The sequence below is a fragment of the Callospermophilus lateralis genome, chromosome 17, assembly GCF_048772815.1.
Source record: "Callospermophilus lateralis isolate mCalLat2 chromosome 17, mCalLat2.hap1, whole genome shotgun sequence".
Classification (NCBI taxonomy): Eukaryota; Metazoa; Chordata; class Mammalia; order Rodentia; family Sciuridae; genus Callospermophilus; species Callospermophilus lateralis.
The window spans coordinates 25,859,802-25,886,150 of record NC_135321.1 but is presented as its reverse complement, the minus strand read 5'-3'; the positions used below and the strand labels follow the sequence as shown (position 1 = coordinate 25,886,150).

Genomic DNA, 26,349 nt, shown 5'->3' with positions numbered 1-26,349 from the left:
ACCATCAGACACCTCTTATCTGTTCAATATCAAGCTAACGGGTCTCTCTCACTCTACTCTCCCAAAGTGTTCCTCCCCCAATCTTTTCCATCCCAATAAATTCATCCAGAAACCTAGTAGTTATCCTTGATTTCTCACTTTCCCTCACCATCCCCACATCTCTGTTAATCATCAAATCCAGTAATTTATAATTTCAAAACAAAATTTAAATGTTTCAAATCTGCTTTACTCTCCAACCTGAACTGCTGCTACAGACTCCCAATAATAGGACATTATTCTTGTCCTATTATTCCAGTTTATTGTACAGGCAATAGCAGGAGTTTTAAAAAGCACAGATGGGACCATGTTGCTCCCCTGCTGAAAATCCTTCAATAACTTCTCATTGCAAACAGCATAAAATTCAAAGTCCTTCACATGGCTTGTGGGGCTTGCACTATCTTCCTGCACCTACTGTGTCCACATCTCCAATCTCAAGTCACTTTCCCTATTGCGGACTGTATTCCAATCACAGCTGTCTGCTCTTATTTCCTAAAAAAAGATCAAACTGTTTCCTGCTTCAACCCCCATGGTGGTCCCTCCACCTGAATGGCCCTATACTTTTCACATAACTTTCTTCTATTCATTTGACAGGTCTCAGCTAAATCTCAGTACAACAAAGAAGCCATTTCCAGTCTCTCTATTTAAACAAAGTGAACTTCTTCCTCACATTTCATTTCTATCTCATCCCTCCCTTTTTCCCCTTCATATCACTTGTCATAATTTTTAATCCTTTCCAACTGTGTGGTCAGTCTTCTTCACTAGAATATAATCTCCACAATGCAGTCACTGCATTTGACTTAAAAAAAAAAAGGTCTAGCACTGCTCACAAAATGATTATTGAATAAATTAGTTAACAGATGAACCTTTGTATGCCCCAGTACCCTGTCTAAAACACAGGGAATAATATATACTGTCCTGGGAGCTAACAGGGACAATGGATGCAAGCAGACCTTCTCATAGTATGTTTCTCACAATAATGACAACTATTTGTAAATGTGGGATATACAGTCCCTACACTATTTAAAATAGGTAACAGCAATTCACTTCATATTTGTGGGCCTCAGTTTCATATGAAGGGGTTGAACTACATCAGGGCTTTTCAGTATCAGTTCCACTAACATTTCGGGCTAGAAAATGCTGTTTCATAAATCACCTTGACCTTTATCCACCAGCTGCCAGTAGTACCCTTCGTCAGTTATGATAACCAAGTGTCTCCAGGCATTGCCAAATGTTTCTTAGGAGGAAAAATTGTCCCCCACTGAGAATCACTGAACAAGAACTACCAAAGTATCAACATTCAAGTATTTTTTTATCAAAAATACAAACACAAGGGCTGGGACTGTAGCTCAGTGGTAGAGGACTTGCCTTGCACGTGTGAGGCACTGAGTTCGATCCTAGCACCACATAAAAATAAATAAATAAATATATTTTGCCCACTTACAACTGAAAAAAAAATTAAATACAAACACAAATGACAAAAGTTTAAATTAAAACAATAGTGAATCATAAAAAGCATCAAAAGAAAACTCTATTAATATTTAATTAAAACCCCCATAATACCTCTAATATCACACTGATGCAGTCATTCTTTCATTATTTACTGAAAAAATACACTGAGTTTTCAGGGACTCTATGATCCCCATGAAATAGAAATCTTCTGAGAATACTATATATTGAGAGAAGTGATGAAATGACAAAACAGAAGATCTAAGACAAGCTCAACACTGCTATTTCTGGTTAGGATCAAAAGTGAAAAGCAAATATATTCACATAGCTTAGTGAGCTGGTACAAAATATTAAAAGAGGTAAAATATTAAAGTTTTATCCTTGAATTCAGAAATAAGATAAGGCTACTTACTATCATCACTTTTATTTAACACTATAGTAGAGATCCTGACAGTACAATAAAGCAAGAAAAAGAAAAATATAAGAAGTGGAAAGAGAAATGTAAAACTGTAATTATTAATGGAAAGCCCAATGTAGAAAATGCAATCTCAAAGATTCTACAAATAAGTCACTGGAATCACCAAGGAAATGTAAGAAGGTTGCTGAATACAAGGTTAATATACAAAATCCCAATGAAATTTCTACATATTAACAAAAATGAAAACAAAATTTAGTGAAGTACTACTTACAATGGCACCAAACAACATGAAATACAAGGAATAATTTATAAAATATGTCTAAGACCCATACTTTGAAAAAAACAAAACACTGATGAGATAATGTAAAAAAAGAAAAACAAAATAAATGGAAAGACATTATGTTCATATGCAGATTCTACTATATCCACAGATTCAATAAAGTATCAATCAAACTCCCAGCAAGCTTTTTTTTTTTTTTTTTTTTTTTAAATGTTGGATGGATATCAACAAGTTGCTTCCAAAATTTATACGGAAATGCAAAGCATGTGGAACAGTCAAGATAATCTTAAAGAAAAATAAAGTTGAAGGATGTACCCTGTTAGCTATTAAGATTTATTGTAAAGCTATAGTAATCAAGATACTGGGAACAAAGCCACATATATAGTATACGGTTACTTAATTTATGTCAGAAGGACAACTACAATTCAGTGGGAGGTAAAGAATGGATCTTTTTTTCCCACTATTTTATTGTCCTTTTTAGATATACGTGACAGTAGAGTGTGTTTTGACATATACATACATGGAATATAATTTATTCTAATTAGGATCCCATTCTTGCAGTTGTAAAGAATGGATCTTTGCAATAAATATTGCTGGAACTAGATGCCTATGGGAAAAAGATAAAATGTGACCTCATACAATTTGTAAAAACTCAAGGAGAGCCAGGTGGTGCATGCTTATAATTCGAGCAGCTCAAGACGCTGAGGTAGGAGAAGCATGAGTTCAAAGCCAGCCTCCAAAACTTAGTGAGGCCCTAAATAACATAGCGAGACCCTGTCTCTAAATAAAATATAAAAAGGGCTGGGGATGTGGCTCAGTGGTTAAGCACCTCTGGATTCAATCCCCAGTACCCCTCCCAAAAAAACCTTCAAGGAGATACTACATCTAATTGTTAATAAAGGTAAGGTAATAAAGCTTATGGAAGAAAACATGAGACTTATCTTCATGTTCTTGGGGTAAACAAAGTATAAGAGAAGAAAATACTCACAAATTGTACTCCATCAAAATCAAGAACTTATGTTCTCATACTCTAAGGGAAACCATAGGTAGAAAGAAGATACTTGAGTAGAACTGGGTGCAGTGTGTACACCTGTAATCCCAATGGCTTGGGAGGCTGAAGCAGGAGGATGGCAAGTTCAAAGCCAGCCTCAGCAAATTAGAGAGGCTCCAAGCAACTCAGGGAGACCCTGTCTCTAAATAAAAAATATTTTTTTAATGACTTAGTGGTTGAATGCCTCTGTGAACTCCAGTACAAAAAAAATAAATAAAAATACCTCGAATACATATATTCAAACAAAGACTCACATTTATAAGACATAAAAAAACTTACAAATCAACAGAAAAAGATAATGCAATATAATTTGACTGGGTACATCACAAAAGAAAACATTCAATGTCCAACAAGTATATGAAAGGGTTTCAGCACTACTCATCAGAGGAATACAAATTGAAACTTAGTACACCACTATCTAAACCAAACAATAGCCACAATTACACAGACTGTTAATATTCTGGGGAAAGTGTGAAATAATTGAACTCTCATTTGTAGCTAGTGAGAATGTATAGCTTGGTACAGTCACCTTGGAAAACTGTTTGGCAATATTTCCTAAAGCTCAACAATTATCTATCCTATTATCCAGCAATTTCACTTCCAGATCTATACCCAAGAGAACTGAATGCATGTGTCTCTCAAAGACATGTAGAAGAATGTTCATAGTAGCTGTATTCATAAGAGCAAAGCTGGAAGCAACTCAGAGCCCAATAACCGCAGGACACATTAAAAAACAATGTCACCATAGTATGATTTCATTCATGTGAAGATCAAGAACTTGCAATACTGATGGAGTCAGAACAGTAGTTCTCTTGGGGAAGAGTGGACAGACTAGCAAAGGGAGCCCTCATGGGAATGTTCTTTATCATGAACACACTGGGGGTACATAGATTATCTATGTATAAAATTTTACTGAGTTGTATAATTTGTGTACTTCAGAAAAATCAGTAACAAAATGTATTTTTGTAACTTACTCCCCTGAAACCTTTATTTAGAGAGTAGCAAGAGCTACCTTAATCATAAAAGAATTTATCCCCAGGGGCTGGGATTGTGGCTCAGTGGTAGAGCGCTCGCCTAGCACCAGTGAGGCACTGGGTTTGATACTCAGCACCACATAAAAATAAATAAATAAAAATAAAAGCATTGTGTCCACCTACAACTAAAAATATATTTAATAAAAAGAATTTATCCACAAATTACAAAGTAATGGTGGTGATTCTGTTATTCAACTTAATTTTGTATGCTGACTTTCAAATTTGTACATAAAATTATTCTCTGCCATGTACTAATAGAATGCTTAAATACCTCAAGCACTTAAGTCTAGAAACAACTTCTCATCTCCAAAGTACTTTATTTTTATTGTTTGGACTTTAATTAAGAAGACTGCATAGCAGTTGGCTCTTTCAAAAGTGAAAAAGCCCACATAAATATTTCTAATTTGAGCCCTTCTGCCACATTGTTCTGAAATTCCTCACCTTCAGGGTTCTAAACACTCAGAAAATATTTAGAAGTTATTATAGAAATTCAGTAATAATAGAGGCCATTACTGTTGTTTTTTCCCCTTCCCTTTCTCTTCTTCCTTTACTAAAGAATTAAATTTATTGGAGTAATTAGACTTGTTATTTTTTTTAAAGAAATAGATGCCCCTAAGCAAGAAATCTAACATTCAACAGAAACCATTTATGATAAGTATGTCATCCCCAAACCCAAAAATCATGGAATTCTGTTCATCTATGACTTTTGAAGCACCCTCAGACCCTTTAATAATCGCAGGAAAGACATCATTCACAAAGCTTCAAAGCAGCATTTTTAAACAGGCTTCCCTATCTAGAATTCTAGATAGGGCAGAGGGGTGGAAGGGAAAGGGAGGGGGCAGGGGATTAGCAAGGAAGGTGTAATGTGATAGACATCATCATCCAAAGTACATGTATGAAGATACAAATTGGTGTCAACATACTTTATATAAAATCAGAGATATGAAAAATTGTGCAGTATACATGTAATAAGAATTGTAATGCATCCTGTTGTCATTTATTTAAAAAAAAATTTTAAAAAAACAGGTTTCCCTATGTATTTAAATGTGACAGTTGTGATGCCCTTTATCTTCAGCTACAAAGACATTCTAATAGGCTCCTCTAGAAGCTGATGATCAGTTGCTTTTAATTTAGGGGAAAAAACCTTGAACCTTTTTCTAGGTTAAACAACTCCATGCAGTGTTTTCTCAAAATTCTTTTGACTTGAGAATTATATTTCTGGAGGGCAAAAATAAGGAAAAAACCCAAATACTCAACAGACACATTCTTAGAAATTCAAATATAACTTCAAAAGCCTGAATAAAACCAACAATAGGAAACTCATGGCCAAACAATTTATTTGTTTTTTAATGGGATATGCTATAGGAATAAAAAATGTTGTAGAATAAAGAGTACAGAAAACATACATAATATATTGTTGGGTTGCTAAAATGCAAGTCACCGCATAGCCTATACAGAGTTTATATTATTGTGTATATATATGTATGTGCATAGAAACACATAAACTAGTTATTTGCTAAAATGTTAACAGTGATACTCTTTAGGTGGCAGGATTAGGTACTTTTTAGGTTTTTTTTTTGTTTGTTTGTTTGTTTTTGAGCACTAAAACTTTTCCACAATGAAGTCATATTATTTTTGGGATTAGATATTTTTTAGTCTTAATACCAAGTTTGGGTAAAATTATTAAGAAATCTCTTTGCCTACATAGTCTTCCTCCTGTGATCATTAAATTTAATTTATGATTGGTCCATTACTTAAATGCTCCAGCTTTGGGTTTTTTTACTCAGATCAGAAGATTTTAAAAAGACCTTGCTATAAGCTAGTAATACTGCTGTGAAAAAAAAAAAAATCAATGAACTAGAGCTGTGGTTATTCATATTGATGAATTACATAGTATTGCTAGGGTTGTAGACTGATGAATATTAGTAGTATAAAACATGCAAAAATAATTCTGTATTATGTTTAGGGATACCTACATATATGTATCACAAGTGTAAAGAAATGCATGTAAATGAGAACACTTAAATTCAAAATCCTATTACTTATGATTTGGAAATTGGGGAAGTATTTGTAAGGGATATCAAATATTGATATTTTCTATTTCTTAAAATGGCTTGATAGGTATGTGAACATTCATGACATTATTCTTTTAGCATTAGATAAAAGGGGAAAAAAGCTACTAAAGGCTTTTAGTGTTTGAATGTTTCAGACAATCCAAACCCAAATCGTATTTATTCCTATAAATGATTCATATTCTTTCCCAAGATTCTTTAAAATCATTCTCAATTTTGTTCAGGCATTTAAGACTTATCTGGTCACATACTTTGCACAGTATAGATGCACTGAACTATGCACTTTTGGAAGTGTTTGCTCATTAAAAACACAGTGAAAGAGGTAGTGATATTTGAAGGTTGACTATCTGCCTTAACATGCCCCTGAAACTGGCACTCAAAGCAGCTATCCAATGGGCTTCAACATCAGTGTTTATTCTCATTATCAACCTGAATAGTAATTTAATCATTGGTTCATTTGAGATGACTATATTTGCTACATACAATCGAAACAGCGGCTATCACTGGTTGGAAGGCACAGTCTCTGTGGAAACATCAATATGCAAAGAAGGGTGAGACCTAAAATCCTTGTTAACTCTCCACTCAGCTGTTAAGTGCATTTGTGAAATTAGAGTTGACCTATAAGTACACTGTAATGCTTTAAAATGTGGTGTTTGAAAAAATCAATATTAGGAAAGTATACTAATTAGACAGCATCCGAGCAATTACAAAGACAGTATTATGTCAACATACATTTTTATTACCCTGAGTCTAGCATTCATCTAAGACAGAGACCTCCTAACTTCCTATTAAATATGTCCTTCCCAAATTATGAGCTAAAAATCAATCAATACCTTCTCCTTGAATTCTGTGGTTAAGAGAATGAATTAAAGTTAGCAGGGGTAAATTCAGAAGTAAGAAATAATGCATAATAATGCAGATTCTGTATTTCAAGTGAATACTGACTTGACTTTGGTTCGTATAGTTGTAGGCCTTATTTGAGGAGCAGACAGGAATTCTCTAAGAAACTAAAGCAGGATAATAGAAGTAAGTGAAGCAAAAGGAATTTTAAAATCATGTACTCTTTTTTATTTTTGGTACTGGGGATTGAATTCAGGTGTGCTTTAACACTAGCTACATCCCTAGCCCTTTTTATTTTTTATTTTGAGACAGGGTCTCACTAAGTTCCTTAGGGTCTTGCTAAGTTGCTGAAGGTGGCCTCAAACTTGTCTTCTTTCTGCCTCAGCCTACGGAGTCACTGGGATTATAGGTATTTCCCACCATACCTACCCAATACCATATACTCTTAAAGCACATTTTTAAGCAATCTGACATAGCAATGAAAGTTCAGGCAATAACTATAGTAAATTAGTTTTAAACAAAGGCTGAATACCACACTAAGAGAATCACAAATGAAAGTGCATTTAGTAGTTGTGGTTTCCATTAACTGAGTATCAAAAATGACCATGCACATAGGGAAAAGGTGGCTGTCCTCAAAGTGCTATTTTTGGCCACACAGATTTTACATGAGGCTAGCCATTTTTAAGATCTCAGTAAATAATGCAGCCACATGTGTGAACCTGGTATTGTGTTTTAAAGTTTCCTACAAATATTCTGATTGTAGGATATATACATCAAAAATGAATTCTACAAAAAATATAAGAAAGAACAATTCTTAGAGATCCTTGTTCTAGTAAGAAAAATTGAATTTTAAAAATAATATTTTTATAGTTAAATACTCAAAATTTACTATGCCATTAAAAATATATATCCCTATGTAAAATTTTGAACTATTAATTTGTCATAAATTCAAAGATAAATTTACAGTATTTTGTGGTTTGACAAGACATAAAAGCCAAGATATGAAAACTTCAAGGAAGAAGATCTGCAAGTAAATTTGGATCCAAATTATCTCAAGAAGAATGAAAACATGTATACAGTCTTTCTTTTGGAAGTAGCAGCAAGAAGTTCATGTAGGTGAAATGCACACACTAACAGATTTACATGTCTTATTTGTTCACTGTGCTTCTTCTGCCAACAGCCAATGAAGTATCTCCACTTGGATGTCTCAGAGGCCAAATGGCCCCAACCACTCATCATTTCCCAGAGCCCAGATAGAGTGCTCATTCACTTGCTGAAGCTAGATATCTGATGTTGTTCTTAACTCACTCTTCCTCACCATCCCAACCCAATCATAGAGCAAATCATGAGGACACTATCCAAATTTGTTTTTCTTCACCCCTACTGCCACAACTCCAGATCAGATTATCATTATCACTCACTGAGTAATTCCTTTGTAAGTGTGATCAAATGTGCAGCTCTTTTCCATTGCCTGGATTCTCCCTGGAGGGAAAATACATCTATTGTTTTTAGGTTAGCCTGGAGGCTATCTGCAGAGATTAATGTAGTCAGAAGAGAATCACAGGAGTAATAATACATGATAAAATTGCTAGCTTTAGAGTTGAAATTTTATTATGAATTTCTACTCCAGAATATTGATTTCACGAACCACAAAAACCCTAATGATCATCACATTTTAACATACTGATTATTTAAAAAAAACAGAACTAAGATATTAAACAATATTATTTGATATTGACTTTAAAGTAATTTGAAGATGTCTGTCCTTATGTACAATCTAGGCAGCCAGAAACTAAAACACATAAAACTTTATGTGAAAAAGACTTAAAAGAAAAAAGGGGGGGTGTATGACCAGGTGAAAAATTAAAAAACAGATTTACCGGAATGCTTGGTTCAGAGTTTGATAATGAAAATGTTCTGGTGCCAGTCCTATGACCACAGCATTAGGATCATTTGTTTGTATTCCTATGAGTAGAAAAAAATTACTGTTAAAAACTGCAAAATTAAAATCAATGCCACATTTTATAACAAAGTAGTTTTAATCAACTAACTGGACATTTTTGCTCAGCCATAATTTAAAGTTTAAGAGATTGTCTTGCCAGTATACTTTGAAAGTGAAAGAATTGAAGACAAGAAGGTGGAAAGGGCTACTAATATTTTTCCATATTCTCACAGCTACTTAGTAACTGAAGTGAAAATGGTAACTTGATGTTCTCAAGCAAGTAATTTCTAACTTCAAAATGCTTTACTGATTACAATCAACAAGAACAGCTACGAGTTCCTTAGGAGCCAGCAGATCAATAGCAACTGATGAGGAATTGAGAATCTAAGAGGCAAGGGAAATTAGACTTTCTAATTGACACTGTCAAGGTTAACACATTCACAATGAATATGGAAAGTACTGCAGATTCTACAGTTTTATACATGAGGCCTCATTCACTTTTCAGAACTTTTTTTTTTTCTTTTGTGGTGTTGGGAATTGAACCCAGGGCCCTGTGCATGTGAGGCAAGCACTCTACCAACTGAGCTACATCCCTAGCCCTCTCACCTACTTTTAGTTTCACACATTTTACAATTAAAGCATGTTGTAAGGCCTTGGTATCTGATAACAGGATGTCAGATATGACAACTAAACGTGCACACTCACCATACAGTTTTTCAAAGTCTGATTAAAACTTCTGTGGATTATCCATATACCAATTCCTATTTGCCTCTCTTATTGCCTGCAGATGCCCAAGTTTTCCAATTTCCTCCTTACTAGTTGCCACAAGTATGGAGAAGTTGGTTAAATTGTTGAAGAAACAAAGTAAAATTGTTGACTACAGTAAGAATTAAAGGGTTTTATGGGTACACGTGTGTAAATTTTTTTTATTATCTATATCCACCACTGGAGCAAAGATGCTCAACATTGGCAAAGTTATCTCCATTCCCTTCAAAAATCCATCTACCTTGGCAGTTTTTATGTATATAGAAATGTTGCAAGTATAGTCCTAGACTGAATGATAAATTTCTTTCAGACCAAGGAGAAGCAGAAGTTTATATATTCCAATTCTAGCACAAATTTGAAATCAGAATTGTAACATTTCTTACCTATCTGAAGTCAAGAAGAAAAAAATCAGATTAAAACATTGTTCTATAGTCCTTCAGCTTGTCCAGAAACATAAATATGTAGACTGTAGGAGACACTTGTCATTATTTTTGGTTGCCCAGTTTCTTCATGCCATTCTCACAATTAGGGAACTCACCAGCTCATTTGAGGTGCTAAGGGGTGGAGCTTACTCTCACAACAGAGGCTGAGGATACCAGAGGCTTTCTATACTCCCTTGGCACCTTGTCAGTTCTGTGGGCAATGGTGTACATTGTTCTGGGCTGCAAAGCCCTTAAGACTAACTCTTCAACTATCCTTGGCAGTTCAGTGGGTCACCTAAACAGCTTTTTGTTTGTCTGTCATGGAAATTTCCAAAAATATATAAGTAGAGAGACTAGCGTTATAAGTTCTGATATACCACACAGCATCCAGCTTTTGCAACCATCAATATTTTGCCAATCATCCCCTACAATTTTTTTGCAAATGTTTATAAAACAAATACCAGATATTGTGTCATTTTACTCATTCATACTTAAGTATGTATCTAATCAATAAAGACTTTTTAAAAACCGTAACATTATTACATAAAAAGTGAATAATTTTTAACATTACCCAATACTTAGTCTGTATTTGAATGTCTCAAAATGTCTTTTGGTATATTAAACTGGTATCCCAACAAGGCCCAATGTTGCATTTGATTTTTATCTTTTATTTCTCATTCTAAAATGTCATTCCTTCCCTTTATTGGTAAAATTAGATCATTAATCCTGGAGAAGGCCCCATATTCTGGATTTGGCTGATTATTTACAGTATAATGTGTTCCTTTACCCTGATCTTTCTTGCATACTGGAAATTAGATCTAGAGTCTTCATTGATTCACATCTACTTAAAAAAAAAAAATATATATATATATATATATATTTTTTTTTTAATTGTAGATGGACATAATACCTTTTTTTTATGTGGTGCTGAGTATGAAATCCAGTGCTTCACATGGGCCAGACAAGTGTACTACCACTGAGCTACAACCCCGGCCCTGTTGCATATACTTTTTAGGAAGTTTATTTCATAGCCAATGCGATACATTTCTTATTATATTACATCATGAAGCCCAAGAATTCTGGTTATTCTCCTTCTAGTGATATTAAGGTTGATCACCAGATCCCTCCATTTTGAAGATTCCCCTCAGCCCTTCAGCTGTGCTATAAAAACAATTGATGATATTATCTATTTCCTTGCCAAATAGTGACATTCTAATTCTGTCATTTCTTTTGCATTTCCTGGCTGGAATTCTACTACAAAGAAGTTACCCTCAACAAATATTTGGTTACCCTAAAATACAGCTCAAACAGGGAAGATTAGAAAAATACTTAATTTGTCAACTTTCAGAGTAATGAGTTACTGTCCTAGCAGTCTCTAACAGTGACCCATGAGTTTTGTGGGGCTGAGCATCACTTTGAACTCATGCCTTTTTATATATGTGTGTCAATCCCCTGCAATCATTACTTTTTTTGATGCTCAAATTATCATTGCAGGTTGGCTCCAGAGTTCTTTAAACATGACCTCATCAATCTTAGTAGTTTCCTTGCTTATATTAGCTTTTTATATTAAAAGCTAAGCTAGAACTATAGTGAGAAATAATAGTAGGCACCACAGTCTGAGCACTGGGTTATCACTGCTTCTAATGTTCTCAGTAGAAGCTCTAGATGAGATGTATTTTTTTCAGTAAAAGAATAAAGGAGTTAGTAATGAAATTTTCAATTTAGTTAGGAATACTCAGCTTTTAATTTACTTGATTATTTTATATTTGTATCTCCTTTTTATTATTTTTTTGTAATTTTTACTTACGTTTAAAATCTTTGAGTCATAACTGAACTAACAGTTACTACTTTGTTTTATCCATATCTCTAATTTAAAAAGTTATAATACCAATATTACTAAGAACAATAAGACTACTGAACATAGTTCAAGCTTTCTTTGCAGTTGTTTTGACCTTAAAAATTTATACCAAAATAAATGAACAGGTCAAAACACTGTCAAGTCATATGAAGTAATTCTTTCTGAGTGGTTACATCACCAACTTGATGTAGAGTTAAGCGTTAAGCTCATTTTAGAGAAGGTTCTTCTCCTGACCCCCTCCCTACCCTCTCTTCCCCTTTAGATAACCATTTTTAGTATTCTTTCATTTATCTTTCTTTGGCTTCCTTTTACCAATATAAGACAAATATATATATATATATTTTTTAATTTCCCTCTGATTTTCCTAAACAGAAAATGTTAAGGTTTTCTATACCTCACTTTTTCACTTAATATATCCTATGAATATCACTCATCACATCATTCATATCAGGAGAGAGAACTCTTTGTCATTATTTATTTTTCAGATACAAAGCTTTCCATTTTGTGTCTATACCATAGTTTATTCAACCAGTCCCTTCCAATGAACAGTTGGGTTGTTTTCAATCTTTTGTTATTATAAATAAAGCTATAATGAATAACTTTATTCATATGTCATTGTATAGTTTTGTAACTATATCTCAAGATAGATTCCACCAATTACTGTTTCATATGTAATTCTGTTAGCTACTATCAAATTCCTCTCCATAGGAGCTGTGTTATTTTATATTCTCATCAGTAGTAAGATCCTCCTAATACATTTATTGCCAGTTAATTCAGCCAAAGTTGGTTTCTGTTTCTTACAAGTAATAATTCTAATTGATACACTGGTATATTTTTCCATAGTACAATTGTGGAGGTCCTACTCCACTGTATATACAACTAAGCTTCCCTAATCATTATCTGTAAAGTTATCACATGATATTTTTAGTGAACATATTCATATCTATTTTTCTGTCCTTCCGATCTGAGTATCAGCTACAAAAAAAGAAGCAACGTGGCAAAGCTTCATAAAGCTATGACATTTTTCTAGTCTGTCTTTTGAAAGCAATTTTATTTTTTCTTGGTTGAAAAATACTTTGCACTACTCTGTACTATCCAGCATGACATCTATTTTTAAATGAGGAGATTTTGGTTTACCTTACTTAATCAAGTTTAGAGAGGGGCTCCAGGATTGAGGGTTATAATACTCAAAATAATGCTGAACTTTTTTTCCAAACTGGGGGGGTCATGATCCATCAATAGATCATGAAACAAATTTGGAGGGCTCTAAGTAACATCAAAGTCAAACAATTAAGTACAACAAATGGAAAATAAAGCATACTTCATATAGTAAGTAACATGAACACACACACACACACACACACACACACACACACACACACACAATATTACTATACAATATGTTTCCCTTATTGTAGATTATGGTCAAAAAAGGTTTGAGAAAAACCAATTCAGATTTAAACTCCTTATCCATACTGTCAACCATTTCAATAACAGATGGAAATCAGAATAAACACTCCTTATGAATGATTTTTAAGTAGTTATGACTAATTTTTAAAATTTTTCCAACTTTCTCCCACCTTTGAAATCAGGTAATGCCCGATCATCAACCAGTAGCATGGGCCTGACTTGCTTCTGCTCTACTAGACTTCTGGCTGCAGTCAGAGACGTGAATATTTCATCTTCAGAAATATCAAACTCCAGTTTTTTCAACCTTTCCAAAAGATCTTGCTTGCTTTCTTTGGTTGTATTGGTCACAAACCTAACAATTACAGAAGAACTACGTAACCTGGAAAAGGAAAATTCAGGAGTCAATGGAAAATTTTTAACATCCTCGTCCCATAAAACCTTCTAATTTGGTAGAACTGTGCCAAATGTCAGAAGATAAAAGTTACTATTTTTATGGATAAAAAGTTCTTTAGTTTTTGTTTTTTATTTTGCCTAGAAAGCTTACAAATTATATACATCCTGTGGGCAGTTATCATCTCTAAAAACAGCAAAATCAGACAGAAAAGGTTACTTTTACCTTTTTTTGAGGCCTTCTGTACTTTGTATATACTGCAAGGTTTAGTAAACGAGTGAAAAGCCACACTGTACTAAGTACAGTATAAGAGGTGAATGTTATTCAGTATAAGAGGTGAATGTTATCTTAGAGATTATCTACTGGTACAATCTTCTCTTTGTTAAAGAGAGAAAACTGAGGCCTAAGAAGTGACCTGTTAGCTTTATACAGCTAGGAAGCAAAAGGGCTGAGACAGGAATCTTCTGTGTCCTGGGACAATAATCACCTATATTAAGACAACAGATGCCTCAGGATTTTATTAGACACTGCCTAAGCCCTAATGAGTTATTAAATTTATAAACAGAAACTACCTGGACAACTCGAAAAGACATTCTTCTTTTTATTATATCAAAAGAGGTTCTCCCCTTGAACAACCTACATGCAAGATTAATTTGATTCCATGGCCTGCTTTTGAAACAAACTGGCATGATATCAGAGAAATAATTCATTTAGCCTTCTTTAAAAATGGAAATTTTTTTCTTGTTTTACAATGTTTCAATTCAAAAATCTAAAATAATTTGAATTTAGTTTTAATTTAGAATTCTTTATTAACATCCTGTTGCTTTTTATTTAAATCAATCCCCCAAACGCCATAAGGCATGAAAGTACTAACCAAGCCAAATAAAGCAGAAAAGAGATTTCTATGTATTTGCCTAAAGAGCATTAAATACATTTATGATTACATAATTCACTGTAATCATGATTACCTCTATAACATCTGTGTGGCAGCTTTTCTACAAAACACATTAAATTTGGTGGTTTACTTTACAAAAGAAATTGATTACTTCTACATAGCTATTATCCTAAAAATGAGTAAGTACGAAATAACCACATTATTTTTAATGAGTTTCTTTAAAAAACTTTTACTAGTCCCTCAACTTTCTTTAGTCTATTTGTTTCTATAGAAACCAAACTGGCAGTACCAGTACAGTGACTTATCCAGGAGGGAAACCTGCCAGTGCCTGTGACAGAATGTGTCGGCTCCTGCCCCTAAAGAACGGCAACACTCAAGAGTTTACAGAGCGACTTTAGAAATGTCACTGTTCACCAAAAATACTTCTTGCAGTCCAGAGCAGAAAGCTCATTTTTTAAAGCAGTAAGAGCTCTGTCCACAGGAGCAGATTCATCAACAGAGATCCATCTTTGTTCCCAGAAAGCCTGACTCTGAGCAAGAGCATGTCAAGCAGTGAGAGAAAATACAGCTGTGTCTGATTTCTTTGGGCTTTAAGCAATACACTCACTGTTCATCATTTTTCTACCTGTAAAATGTCATCATAACTCCTAACGAAATTGATAAACAAATCTGTTTATATTTCTTGGTTCTCCAAATGGAAAGTAACCTCTCTGGGAGAATACAAAGTCTTGTGTCAATCTTTTGCCTAACTCCTAGGGCTGGGATATTTGACATAAGATTTTCTGATTAACAGCATATAGTGAACATTTTAAGGTTGGAAAATGATAGGCACCAAATGCTAAGTATTGCTGATTTTGAAAACCTCCGTAATTTTTTTCTTTTAGGATGAAGATGCTTAATGCCAGTTATTTATTCTGTTTTGCTGGTATTTTTTTTTTCAGGATAACTAGAAGCAAACATACACATTCAGTTCACTTGAACATGCTTTTATTGTATATCCCATAGAATTCCAAGTCCCGTAATCAAAATTTATTTGAGCACATTCAATGTTAGATGTTAGGTAAAGCTAGAGGGGGCAGAAAATGCATTGTATGTGAGTGTGCTACATTTTGATTCCAGAATTTATTTGTGACTTTTCTAATGCTACTTATTTCACATTTTAGAAACTTGAGTTTTCATTCCTGAATTTACATTACTGACTTAGAAAGATACACACAAAGAACAAAAAGACTACAGCAAAAGTCCAGACCTAATAAAGGGTTAGACAATGATGTTCAAAGGATATTACAATGCATACATCTTCTCACTAAACCCAAGGCAGTTCCTAGATATACGGTAAGCTGGTGAAATGCCATCTTAAGGCCATCCATTTAGCTAATGATCTGCCTTGGTAAAATGGCACTTACAAACATATTTGTCAGCTGAACCTGGAGGATAGCTTGCCTTTTAAGAGCTTCCTGTGCGCCTGGCACAGCTGCATCTTCAATGTGAAGTGTGCCATTGAGATCTACCAAAACAGCTTTTAATGCACGGCGAACTGCCATCATTCATTCCCTAGGAGAGAGCAAATGAAATTAAAAATACAGCTTCAGAAACAATGGACAATTAAAAACTGATAACTCTTCAAAAATATCATTCACATCCAGAAAGATATTGCTTAGTGTTAAGCTGCTTGCCTTTGGAAAGAGAAATGTTTTTAAAAATCAAAAACTCAAAATTTGATCCATAAAACTTGTGTAATGCTTACTTTAAAAAGGTTGAATTACATCTATAGAAAAAGAAATGACATAAGAGATATTATTGCTTACTTTCAGGTTTCTTAAAGTAATTCTTTGATGAATAATTATTTTAAAACATGAGAATGATGTGTTTGTTCTGAAGAATGGGTGATAGAAGCACGACTTCAACAAGACCTTCCTCATCATGAGTTATGTATAATTAAAAATATTCTAATTGCCCATCTCCACTGCTATGTCCCCAAATGGCACATGTGGCTAAGGAGCTACCAGTATTTATGGGTCACCAAGGAAGAAATTTCAAGTTTCATGGCAATTTTAAAGTAAGGAGATATTTTCATTGCCTTACAATCTACAACTTTCCTTTTGCATATTTTCCATTTAGATAATTTCTATTGTGAGCTATAGCATCTATAGAACATAAGATAAATGTGGTTTAAAGATAATAAAGCGTAGGCAAGAATAGCATGGGAGCTAATGAAAAAGGATGGGATTGATTTCTACTTTTAAAAAACTAACCCATTTATTCAGTCATTTCTTTTTCTTATTTGGCTGTTTTTATAAGGAAGTATGTTACACATACCAAAAAGTAGAAAGGATATTACAAAAACCCCATTTCCCCATCATTCAGCTTCAGAAATGAGGCAGATAAAGCTGGGGTCTTCCCTATACCTCCTCTCACGCACTGCCATTCTTTCCCTTCCCACAGTAGCCACCCTCCTGACTTTTATATATTCAAAGCTTTATACTAAGGATACTTGGTGTACACTTGGCAACTTGCTTTATTACTCAACAGTATCTTTGTGAGATGTGTATATGCTACCTATGTAGTTACATTCATATATTTTCACTGCTGTATGGTATTCTATTGTATAAATACACCCTAAGTTATTTATCTGCTCTCCTAATCATGAACATTCAGGTAGTCTTATATACCACAAACTACATCTGTAAACACCCTTGCATACATCTCCTGGTGGACACACGCATGAGCATTTCTCTGGGGTCTTGCTGGGTCTTAAGGTGGACGCTCATCCTCACCCTATTGTTAAGTTGCCTTATTCATTTGGATCCTTATAGGGCAAATGTTTATTAAGCACTTACTATGTGTTTAGCTCTGGTATAACAGCAAAGCTAGAAGAGCCACATCCTTTAAAATCAGAAGCAGAGGGAAAGGATTAAAGTCGGTTAGAAAAAACCTGGGAGGTGGAAGCAGACAATTACCAAAGATTTGGGAGAAATGTTCTGGGAAGAGTTTTTTAGTAGTTTACGAAAGGAATCTTCCATTGGGACAGAAGATCTGTGGGAGGAAGACCTCTCCTGCCCAACTCTCTCTCTGAGATGCGTTTGAGGGTTTGCAGCCAGCAGTTATCAGGACTAGGGACTGGTCCAGTTCTGCCTCAAATTCATTATTTGTGGATGGCCAAGTTTACCCTCTCTGGGCCTGTGATTCTCCTTACACAGGAACAAAGGCAGGAGGAAGCTTTGAGCTTTACCTATTGCTTAGGAGTTCTGAGTTGGAAGAATCAAGGTGTGGCATGACTCCCCAAATCCCTAATTTTCTCCTTTTCGACATGGGTTTGCTAATCCCCTTAGGACCAACTTCCCAAGGCTGCCAGGAAAACTCCAGATCGAACTGTGCTATCCTTTGAAATAACTGTTTTCCCTTACATTCAGTCCTGTCAACTTAGAGGGATAGCAAAGATGACCCCTGATTTCTTCACAGCTTCTGGCTTTTAGCATTTCCGCTAAACATTGTCCCCAGACCCTGCTCCCATTCCAAGTCAGCCATCTCCCTCCAAACACAAAGAACAAACATACAAAATAAAACCACCGTCAACCTCAGAACAGAAGCAAACTGCTGGAAAGTACTGGCCAATGATTAGTATCACACTATACTCAACAATTTTTTTCTAAATAAATTAAACAACCACATGTTTAAGGTAAAACAAACTTTCAGACGGGAGAGTATTTTCATGACTTGAGGACAGGACAGGCTATTTAAAACTAGATGTAAAAGCAGAAACCATAAAGGAAAAGACAGATAAAATCAACTATGTTTCAACTATGTATAAACAGAATGTGAATGAAAATATTTAGAACCAGTGTTTATCATGTAAGAAAGGATAAGACTCCAGGAAATACAAACTATAATTATAAAGAAAAGGACAAATGACCAGAGAGAAAAATGGAGTAAGACCTCAACATACACTTTATGAAAGAACACAACTGAGCTCTGTCTCTCTGCTTCCCCTCTGCTAAGGGCTAAGAAAGGAATCTTCCGTTGGGACAGAACATGCTTTGCCCTTCTGCCATTATGTTTCTGCCTTGGAGCTGGCCATCATGGGCTGAATCATCTCACTGAAGCACAGAGCCTACTGGATGAATGCCCCTGTGTCCCAGTCAATAGGTCCAATGAAGGTCTTGGCTGATGGCCAGCACCAACCATCAATCACTAGATGTATATATGAGCTTCAGACGATTACAGCCCCAGCCATCAAACCACCAGCCCTAAGCAAGGTGGAGTTGAGCAGAGTCAAGCTATCCCTGCTGAGTACTGCCCAAACTGCAGACTCATGAGCAAAGGAAACAATAGCATTGTTTAAAGATAGCTTGGAGATGATTTGTTTGTCGGCAATAGAGAAGGACGGTGCTCTGGGTGATCCCTTAGCTTGCTCTGAGAATCCAGTGTCTGGATAACTGTGTGAGGATCTGGGGGAGGCCAGAGGGCCAGATCCTAATAGCAGTGATGGCTTTGCATTTTGGGCAAGTTCTTATTGGTTTAGAGCATCTCTCGGGGGAATGTGGGACAGAACAAATCTCATTAGTAAATAACATGAAGATGCTCAAAATTCACTCGTAATAAAGAGAAATGCATATTTAAAGCACAATGAGATCACCACACCAAACCAACAGGCGTGCAAAATTATTAAGTCTGAAAATACAACATATTGTCAACAGGAATTCACAGATCCTGTTACCATTATAAACATTTGGGAAATTAGTTTGGCAACGCTAATACTCTACAAGACAGCAATTCCACTCCCAGATATTACAAGTTTGAAGGACTCTCTCACTTAGTACCATGAGACAGGAACAAAACGTCCACAGCAATACTGCTGGTAAACAGCCAGAAACTGGACACAACACTAATGTCTACCAGCAACAGAATGGGTAAATAAATTGTGGTACATCCATGTATAGAATACCAAAAGCAATGGAAATGAATGAAGTAAATTTACACACATCATCTTAAACAACTCTCAGAAATATAGAATATGTCACAAAATGATTCACATGGTATGGTTTCCTATAATATTAAAAAATAGGGATGAACAGATAGGCAATAACATTAAAAAAAGAAGGAAATGAGTATCAAAAAGTTATGATAGTGACTTTCTCTGGGAGACAGGGAGCAAGTGCAAACCAGGAGGAGTACAAAGAGACCCTCTAAGGTCTGACAATGTTTTACATTTCAATCTTTATAGTGAGCGCATAGGTGTTTTTAATTTTACTATAATTATTAAAAATTACAGCTATAGATTAGATACTTTTGTATAGATGATATATATTTCACACAAAAAACAGTCTTATGTTTTAGTCAATCATTTCTATATTTACATAACTGTATTATAAAAATTAGTCTGGACAATTATTATACACTTGGCATAAAAAATTCCCACTCTCAAGTCATTGTGAATTTTAAGAAAAACCCTGATTCTACTTGTTTTTTATAATGTCTCTGCTGAAAAAGAAAAAAAAAAAAGTGCTGAGACAAAAAAAAAAAAGATATAGGAGCTTTAGTTAATCAAGTTTCAACTACAAAATCATCCCTTTTACAATAGTCCTTATGTTATTCTATTCATGATCTTTATTGTGACCTTGAAATCAAGGATTATATCAACAATGGCATCAACTGTTTCCTGCCTGAGTGGGGAAACAGCTTGCAAGTCAAAAGCCAAGACTGTTTCCAGGGTCTTCATTTGGATGTTTATCAGTTAAAGAGTTCTTCAATTTAAAATATGCTAATTGCACCACAAAAAAAGATGAACAAAATTAAGACATAGCACTGTTATTTCATATAAGGAGGAACATAAAATTGCTTTTCTCAAAACCCAACTTTTATGAAACACTTAATATTCAATAAAAACTTTTTTATTGAAACACCTAAAAGGTGCTATAAAATCACCCAAAAGTGAATAAAAGAACAAAATAGAAACAAGACTGAAAAATAACAGTAAGAATTATACTTTATTAAAATAAAGATCCAAACTGTCCAACTACTGCCAGGGAACTGTCCTAATAAATTCTGATAGTTTTAATCCTTACTAAAAGCATTCACATAGGCATAATGTTTCCAAAACATTAAAAAAAAAAAAAAGGCCTATGTTCTTTGTCAGTCCCAAAGATCATTCTTTTTAAACTCTAAAATGGCTCTTTTGAAACATCACATATTTGACAGTGATTGACCAAGACCTAGAACAAAACTCTGGTATACCACTCGAACTTCAAAATTCATTTACTTTTCTAGGTGATCTCATTAGCTCTCAACCATTTCCGCCATGATCTGTATTCTCAGCCAAACCATTGTTAATACTCATTACCTGAACCATGAATCAGTGTTTGGTAAAATATATAATTATGCTTCAGTATCCCCAGGGAATTGGTTCCAAAGTCAACAGAAAGCTCAAGTCCCATATATAAAGTGGTATATAGTATCTGCACACAACCTATGCACATCTTCCTGCATAATTTAAATCATCTCTTGACTACTTGTAATACTTAATACCATGTAAATAGTTGTTATATTGTTTAGGGAGTAATGACAAGAAAAAGTCTATAGGTATTCAGTACAGTTTTTTTTGTTTGTTTGTTTTGTTTTGCGGGGGGCGGGGAAGAATTTTGTTCTGTGGTCAACTGAATGTGTGGTTTCATAACCTGCAGATATGGAGGGTCATCTCTTAATTATAAAATATCAGTATTATCATCAAAAGAATTATAAAGGCTTCAAAGGTAGTCCATGTTTTTCATTTCTCTTGGGTCCACATCTACCATTTCCCATAGTTTGAATGAATTATATGGAACATCCCTTAGAAGAGCCATAAACAACTGATGGTACCTGCTCAATGCAAAGAAAAGCATATTCCCTTGCATCCCAAGAGGAACTCTTCCAAGTACTTCAGAGGACAGCTGTCCCTTGTATATCCCAAGGGCATCTTAATCCAACAAAGCTGCTTTCGTTTTCCTGCAATCTCTACGAACAAATGACAGCACCAGCAATTCAACGCCAAATCACTTCAGTCTTGAATCTACTTACTCTTCATCATCTTTACTAAAACTACCTCAGGTTTGAAATCATCTCTTGTCTAACCTGTCAACTTCTAAATGTTTTCTGTTTTCCATCTCCTATTTCCAGCCAGGAATCCATTCCCTGGAATGCAATAGTGTAGCAAAGTACAAGAACATGGGAGGTAAACTCCTGGGTATGAATCCTGACTCTCTAGCTATGTGAACTTGGGCAATTTCCTTAATCTCTCAGCCTGTTTCTTTATTGCTAACATAGAAAAACACCTCTAATAACTGAAAAGAGTATTATAGAAATTAATCCCTGTAAATTACTGTAACAGTGTTCCATGCTTAGAAAAGGGTGGGTTATGTTTTTGGCAGGTAGGGGAGGAAAAGCACATGATGATGTTTCAAGGGCTACAAAAATCACAGACTAAATGTAATGCAAGGTCTGAGAGCATTAGTACAACCTGAGAATTCCAGAGGACATCAATATAAATATGTTCAGTGGCATATAATTCAAAATTTGTGTAAATACTTAAGATAAAACAAGAAATTTTAAGAAAAATATTCTCTTGGGAGGTTGAAGCTCTTCAGAATATGCCTCCTAGATGCTCTAGGGAGTAAAAATTCTCTTTCCTTCCCTGTATGGTACACAAAAGCCTAGAATCACTGTAATCAGTAAATGTCGTGTTATTCAGTTACTCCCCAGTACACTCTTCCAGTCACTCCCTAATGCCCTCAGGCTAAAGTGTGAACAGCATACACTGGAGTACAGAGTCCTCTTCTCCAATTCACTTATCTACTTCCACACCCAGGTTCCATGGCACCGTAATTGGGGTCCACTTTATGCTCTGAGTTAAAAACCTTGCTGCTCAACCTTGGGTGACTTATTTTAAAACTGATTTTACTTTTTCTTCTTCCCCCTCCCCTTCCCTAGCAGTTGGGGAAAACAAGACTAACATTTTTCCCACCGTCCTTTGCTGCCTGGAAAGTGTCACTGCCCACAAGAATAAAGAAACTCCAAACCTGGGAACTGGAACAAAGGCTCTCTCAAGGATACTTGATGGACACTAATTAACTACATATCTACCGATAACATTTAGATCCCGGTCATTGTGTTTCTTTTAAAAAGCCCTGTGTTCCCACTGACAGGGAGACTCAGTCTCTGGGAGGCCCCGCCTTTCCTCTTTGCTAGCAAATCAATACATCTTTTTCTTTTTTTTTCAAACCTTTGTCATAGTTATTGGATTGACACCCGAGACTTTCGGGTATCTGCAGTGCACCTCCCCCATCAATGGACTTTTATCTGAAATCACTTTTACTCCCTAAATACTACCACTCCTACCCCACTCCATCCTCCTTTCCCTCTGGTCAATTCCTTTTCTTCTGGGTAGGGTTAGGTGCCGAAAATGGTCCCACTGTCAGCATCATTCTATCCTGGTTACCTGCCTAGTCCTCTCCTAAACTGTGAGCTCTGCGCAAAGGGACTATGTTGCCATTTCCACTGCTTCACTTAAACGCTCAATAAAAGTGGACTGAATTCATGAATCTAATCTTCGGAGCTGTAAGGACCTAAGACTAAGGATCCTCCAGTACGAACCAACATCGATACCCCGCGCCCCGTCCCCAATCGCCGTCTCCTGCGGGGAAGACGCTTCAAGCGCCGCCACTGCAGTCACCACCGAGTGGGAGACACCGCGCACTGCACGTGCCTGAACCGCGCACGCGCAGACAGCCGCCACCGAGGGGCTGCTGCCACCGGGTGTGACGTCCTCCCAGGTCGGGCGCGCAGTTTGGGTTGGGCCCGGCCTGGTGGAAGGGTAGTGGTCTAGAGACGCCGTCGGTATTTTCCCAACCCTGTCACAAGAAATGCCGTTTCCAACAGGCGTGCCGCCACCATTCCTAATTCCACTTCTTTCTCTTCCGTTCCGAGCAGCTCCTCACCCCCACTCCGCGTGCGGTCGTCAAGAGCCAACCCAGCCGCACAGTCCGAAGGGCACCGCAACCCGTCTCACGCGCCAGCAGCCGCCCAAGGGACACCGGACACTGGGCGCCGGCCGCGCCGGAAGTCCCGCCCCAGGCTCCTCCCATCCGGCTGGGGCTCTGGGCCTGAGACTCCCAATGCCGGGGGGGCTCCACCAAACCGCGCCCGGGGAAGAGGGGACGTTGTTTTAAGGGTCCGCTCCCGCAGGGGCGCGGCCGGTTGGGTCCGGATGCACCACGGAAAACAAAACCTCTGCCTTTGCTCAGGAGCCGTTTTCCATCTCACAGACCATTGCTAACCAAGTATTATTGGGTAACAGTCTCTGCTTGCTTCATTTCTTGTGCATTCCTGAGGGCTATCTCAGAACTCGCCTGCTAGACACTTTCCATGAAACATCCAGTGTCCAAGTTGTCATTTCCTCCTTTGCTACTTGAACAGCATCTGGCATTTATTGCTGTCTCCGTTACCCACCATCACAGGCAAGACACCAGCCATTCTATAACCTGGCTGGCAGCTTTCTCACCCTTCTGCTTTCTCTCCTCAGGCTTCACCTGCCTGTTCACAGGGGAGCAAGATTTCAGAGGTAAAACAGAAATTTGTGATACGTTAGATTGGGGGTAAGGGAGACGAAGGCTTTAAAATAATCTTTAGGTTGCAGGCTTGAGCAATCAAGTAAACTGTGGGGTCACTGACTAAATTATCTGGACTTAACTGCTTCCTCTTCAAAAGGCTTTTCTTGTCAAAGGGCAAGAGGAGCAATGAAAGGATGGGACCTCAAAAAGGAAAGGCTAAATTTGGAAAAGAGATGGGGCAAAAACCCCAAAGGAGTGGAGACATAAAGCAGTATATGAGCCGGGCATGGTGGCACGCTCCTGTAATCCCAGTGGCACAGGAGGCTGAGACAGGATGATTGTGAGTTCAAAGCCAGCCTCAGCAATGGCGAGGCACTAAGTAACTCAATGAGACCCTGTCTCTAAATAAAATACAAAATAGGGCTGGGGATGTGGCTCAGTGGTCAAGTGCCCCTGAATTCAATCCCCATTATCCTAAAAAGCAAAAACAAAACAGTATATGAACTACAGTAAAAACAGTATGATTCCAAAACTTATCTTGATCATTATTAATACCCTTGGACATAGTCCATGGCGTCCCAGTTCATTGCAAATAATGTTTTCATAACATGATATCTAATAAACAATTGGAGCAAGGGAATTTTTGGTAAAATAGTTATATTGTTGCATAACAAAAATATTTTGATAATAACCTTTAAACTAATAAATCAGTGAGAAAGTGATTTACTTCATCAAAACCACTTTACTTCGGGTGGACATCTCTTTATCTTTCACTGAAGATATCAAAGATTGGTCAAAAAAATTGGTCACAAATTTTTCCCCATATGTGGGTCCAGCTGCTGTTCAGAAAGCAAATTTAAAGATGAGGCAACCCTTAAATTACTGAGATCTTAGAAAGTCTGTTTGCATTGAGTGAAATGGTAAAAAGGTTTTGCTTGGCATTAGTAATATCCTATTATTTTTTTTACTATTCACATATATTGCTCTCTCTCATTTTGAGTGCATACACATATAAACCCAAGTGACTGCCTGTACCTATTGAACACAGACCACATTTTCTATTCCTGATAGATCTAAAGCTAGAATTAAAAAAAAAAAATACTTTTAGCCATATTTTTGAGAATTTAGAATTTTGGAGAATATCTTGAGAAGCTTGGAAGGAAGAGGGGGCTACACAGTGGGCCTTTGGAACCCAGCCCAACTTCAACTAAAAATGGGTCTGCCTTCATGTTTTAAATATTATAGTTATATTTTGGAATTTCTTAGTAAATCTGATTCTGCTGTTTATAACCAAAATTTGAAAACTGTACTTGATTAAGGATTAGGGTATAGATTTTATTATTATCTACAGAGTAGAGCCAAGGCTCTTCAAATAGTTCAGAGGCACAAAGACATAAGGCCTGAACACATAAAGACCACAAACATGGTATTTGGAGTTCAGAATGATCACAAATTTGTTAATCCTGAGATAAGGGGGAAGATGTAAGCAGGCAATAGGGCACTTAAGTTACAGTCTACTAAAATAAGATCCTATGGTTTCTGAATTCTAATTGCTCGGGAAAATCAGGACCACTACCTGAAAGTATGTTGATTTCCCTTTGGCCACATTAAAACTGGGATTGTATAAGTGGCCTCCAGAGGTGAAATATTTTGATGTCCAGTGCTTTACTTTCAACTACTTTGCTGCAGAATACTCAGACCCTGCCTTGCCATGATTGCTCCTCAGTGGAGTGAGGACTTGGGTAATATCCTGACACTAAATTAACAGGAAGGTGTGTTGTAATGTCTTACATGAAAAACAGCATCAGACCAAAGTCTCTTTTCTCTTTTAAATAAAATTTGTATGATTCATGGTATGTGGAAAATGGGAATCCCTTCAACTGATTTTTAAAAAATCTGTTAAGA

The 26,349-nt window shown here is 36.1% G+C and overlaps 1 protein-coding gene across 1 annotated transcript in view; it reads right to left on the bottom strand.

Annotated features, from left to right (window-relative positions):
* Positions 1–23,938, bottom strand: part of Hdhd2 (haloacid dehalogenase like hydrolase domain containing 2) — a 34,088-nt gene extending 10,150 nt beyond the window's left edge. The window contains exons 1-4 of the mRNA XM_076837059.2: positions 23,833–23,938; positions 16,307–16,417; positions 13,748–13,956; positions 9,061–9,145 (exon numbers count right to left, since the gene is read on the bottom strand). Of these exons, the coding sequence (XP_076693174.1) occupies positions 9,061–9,145; positions 13,748–13,956; positions 16,307–16,410 (398 nt within the window). The 5' untranslated portion in view covers positions 16,411–16,417; positions 23,833–23,938. The remainder of the gene's footprint in view (positions 1–9,060; positions 9,146–13,747; positions 13,957–16,306; positions 16,418–23,832) is intronic.
* Positions 23,939–26,349: the final 2,411 nt, after the last annotated feature.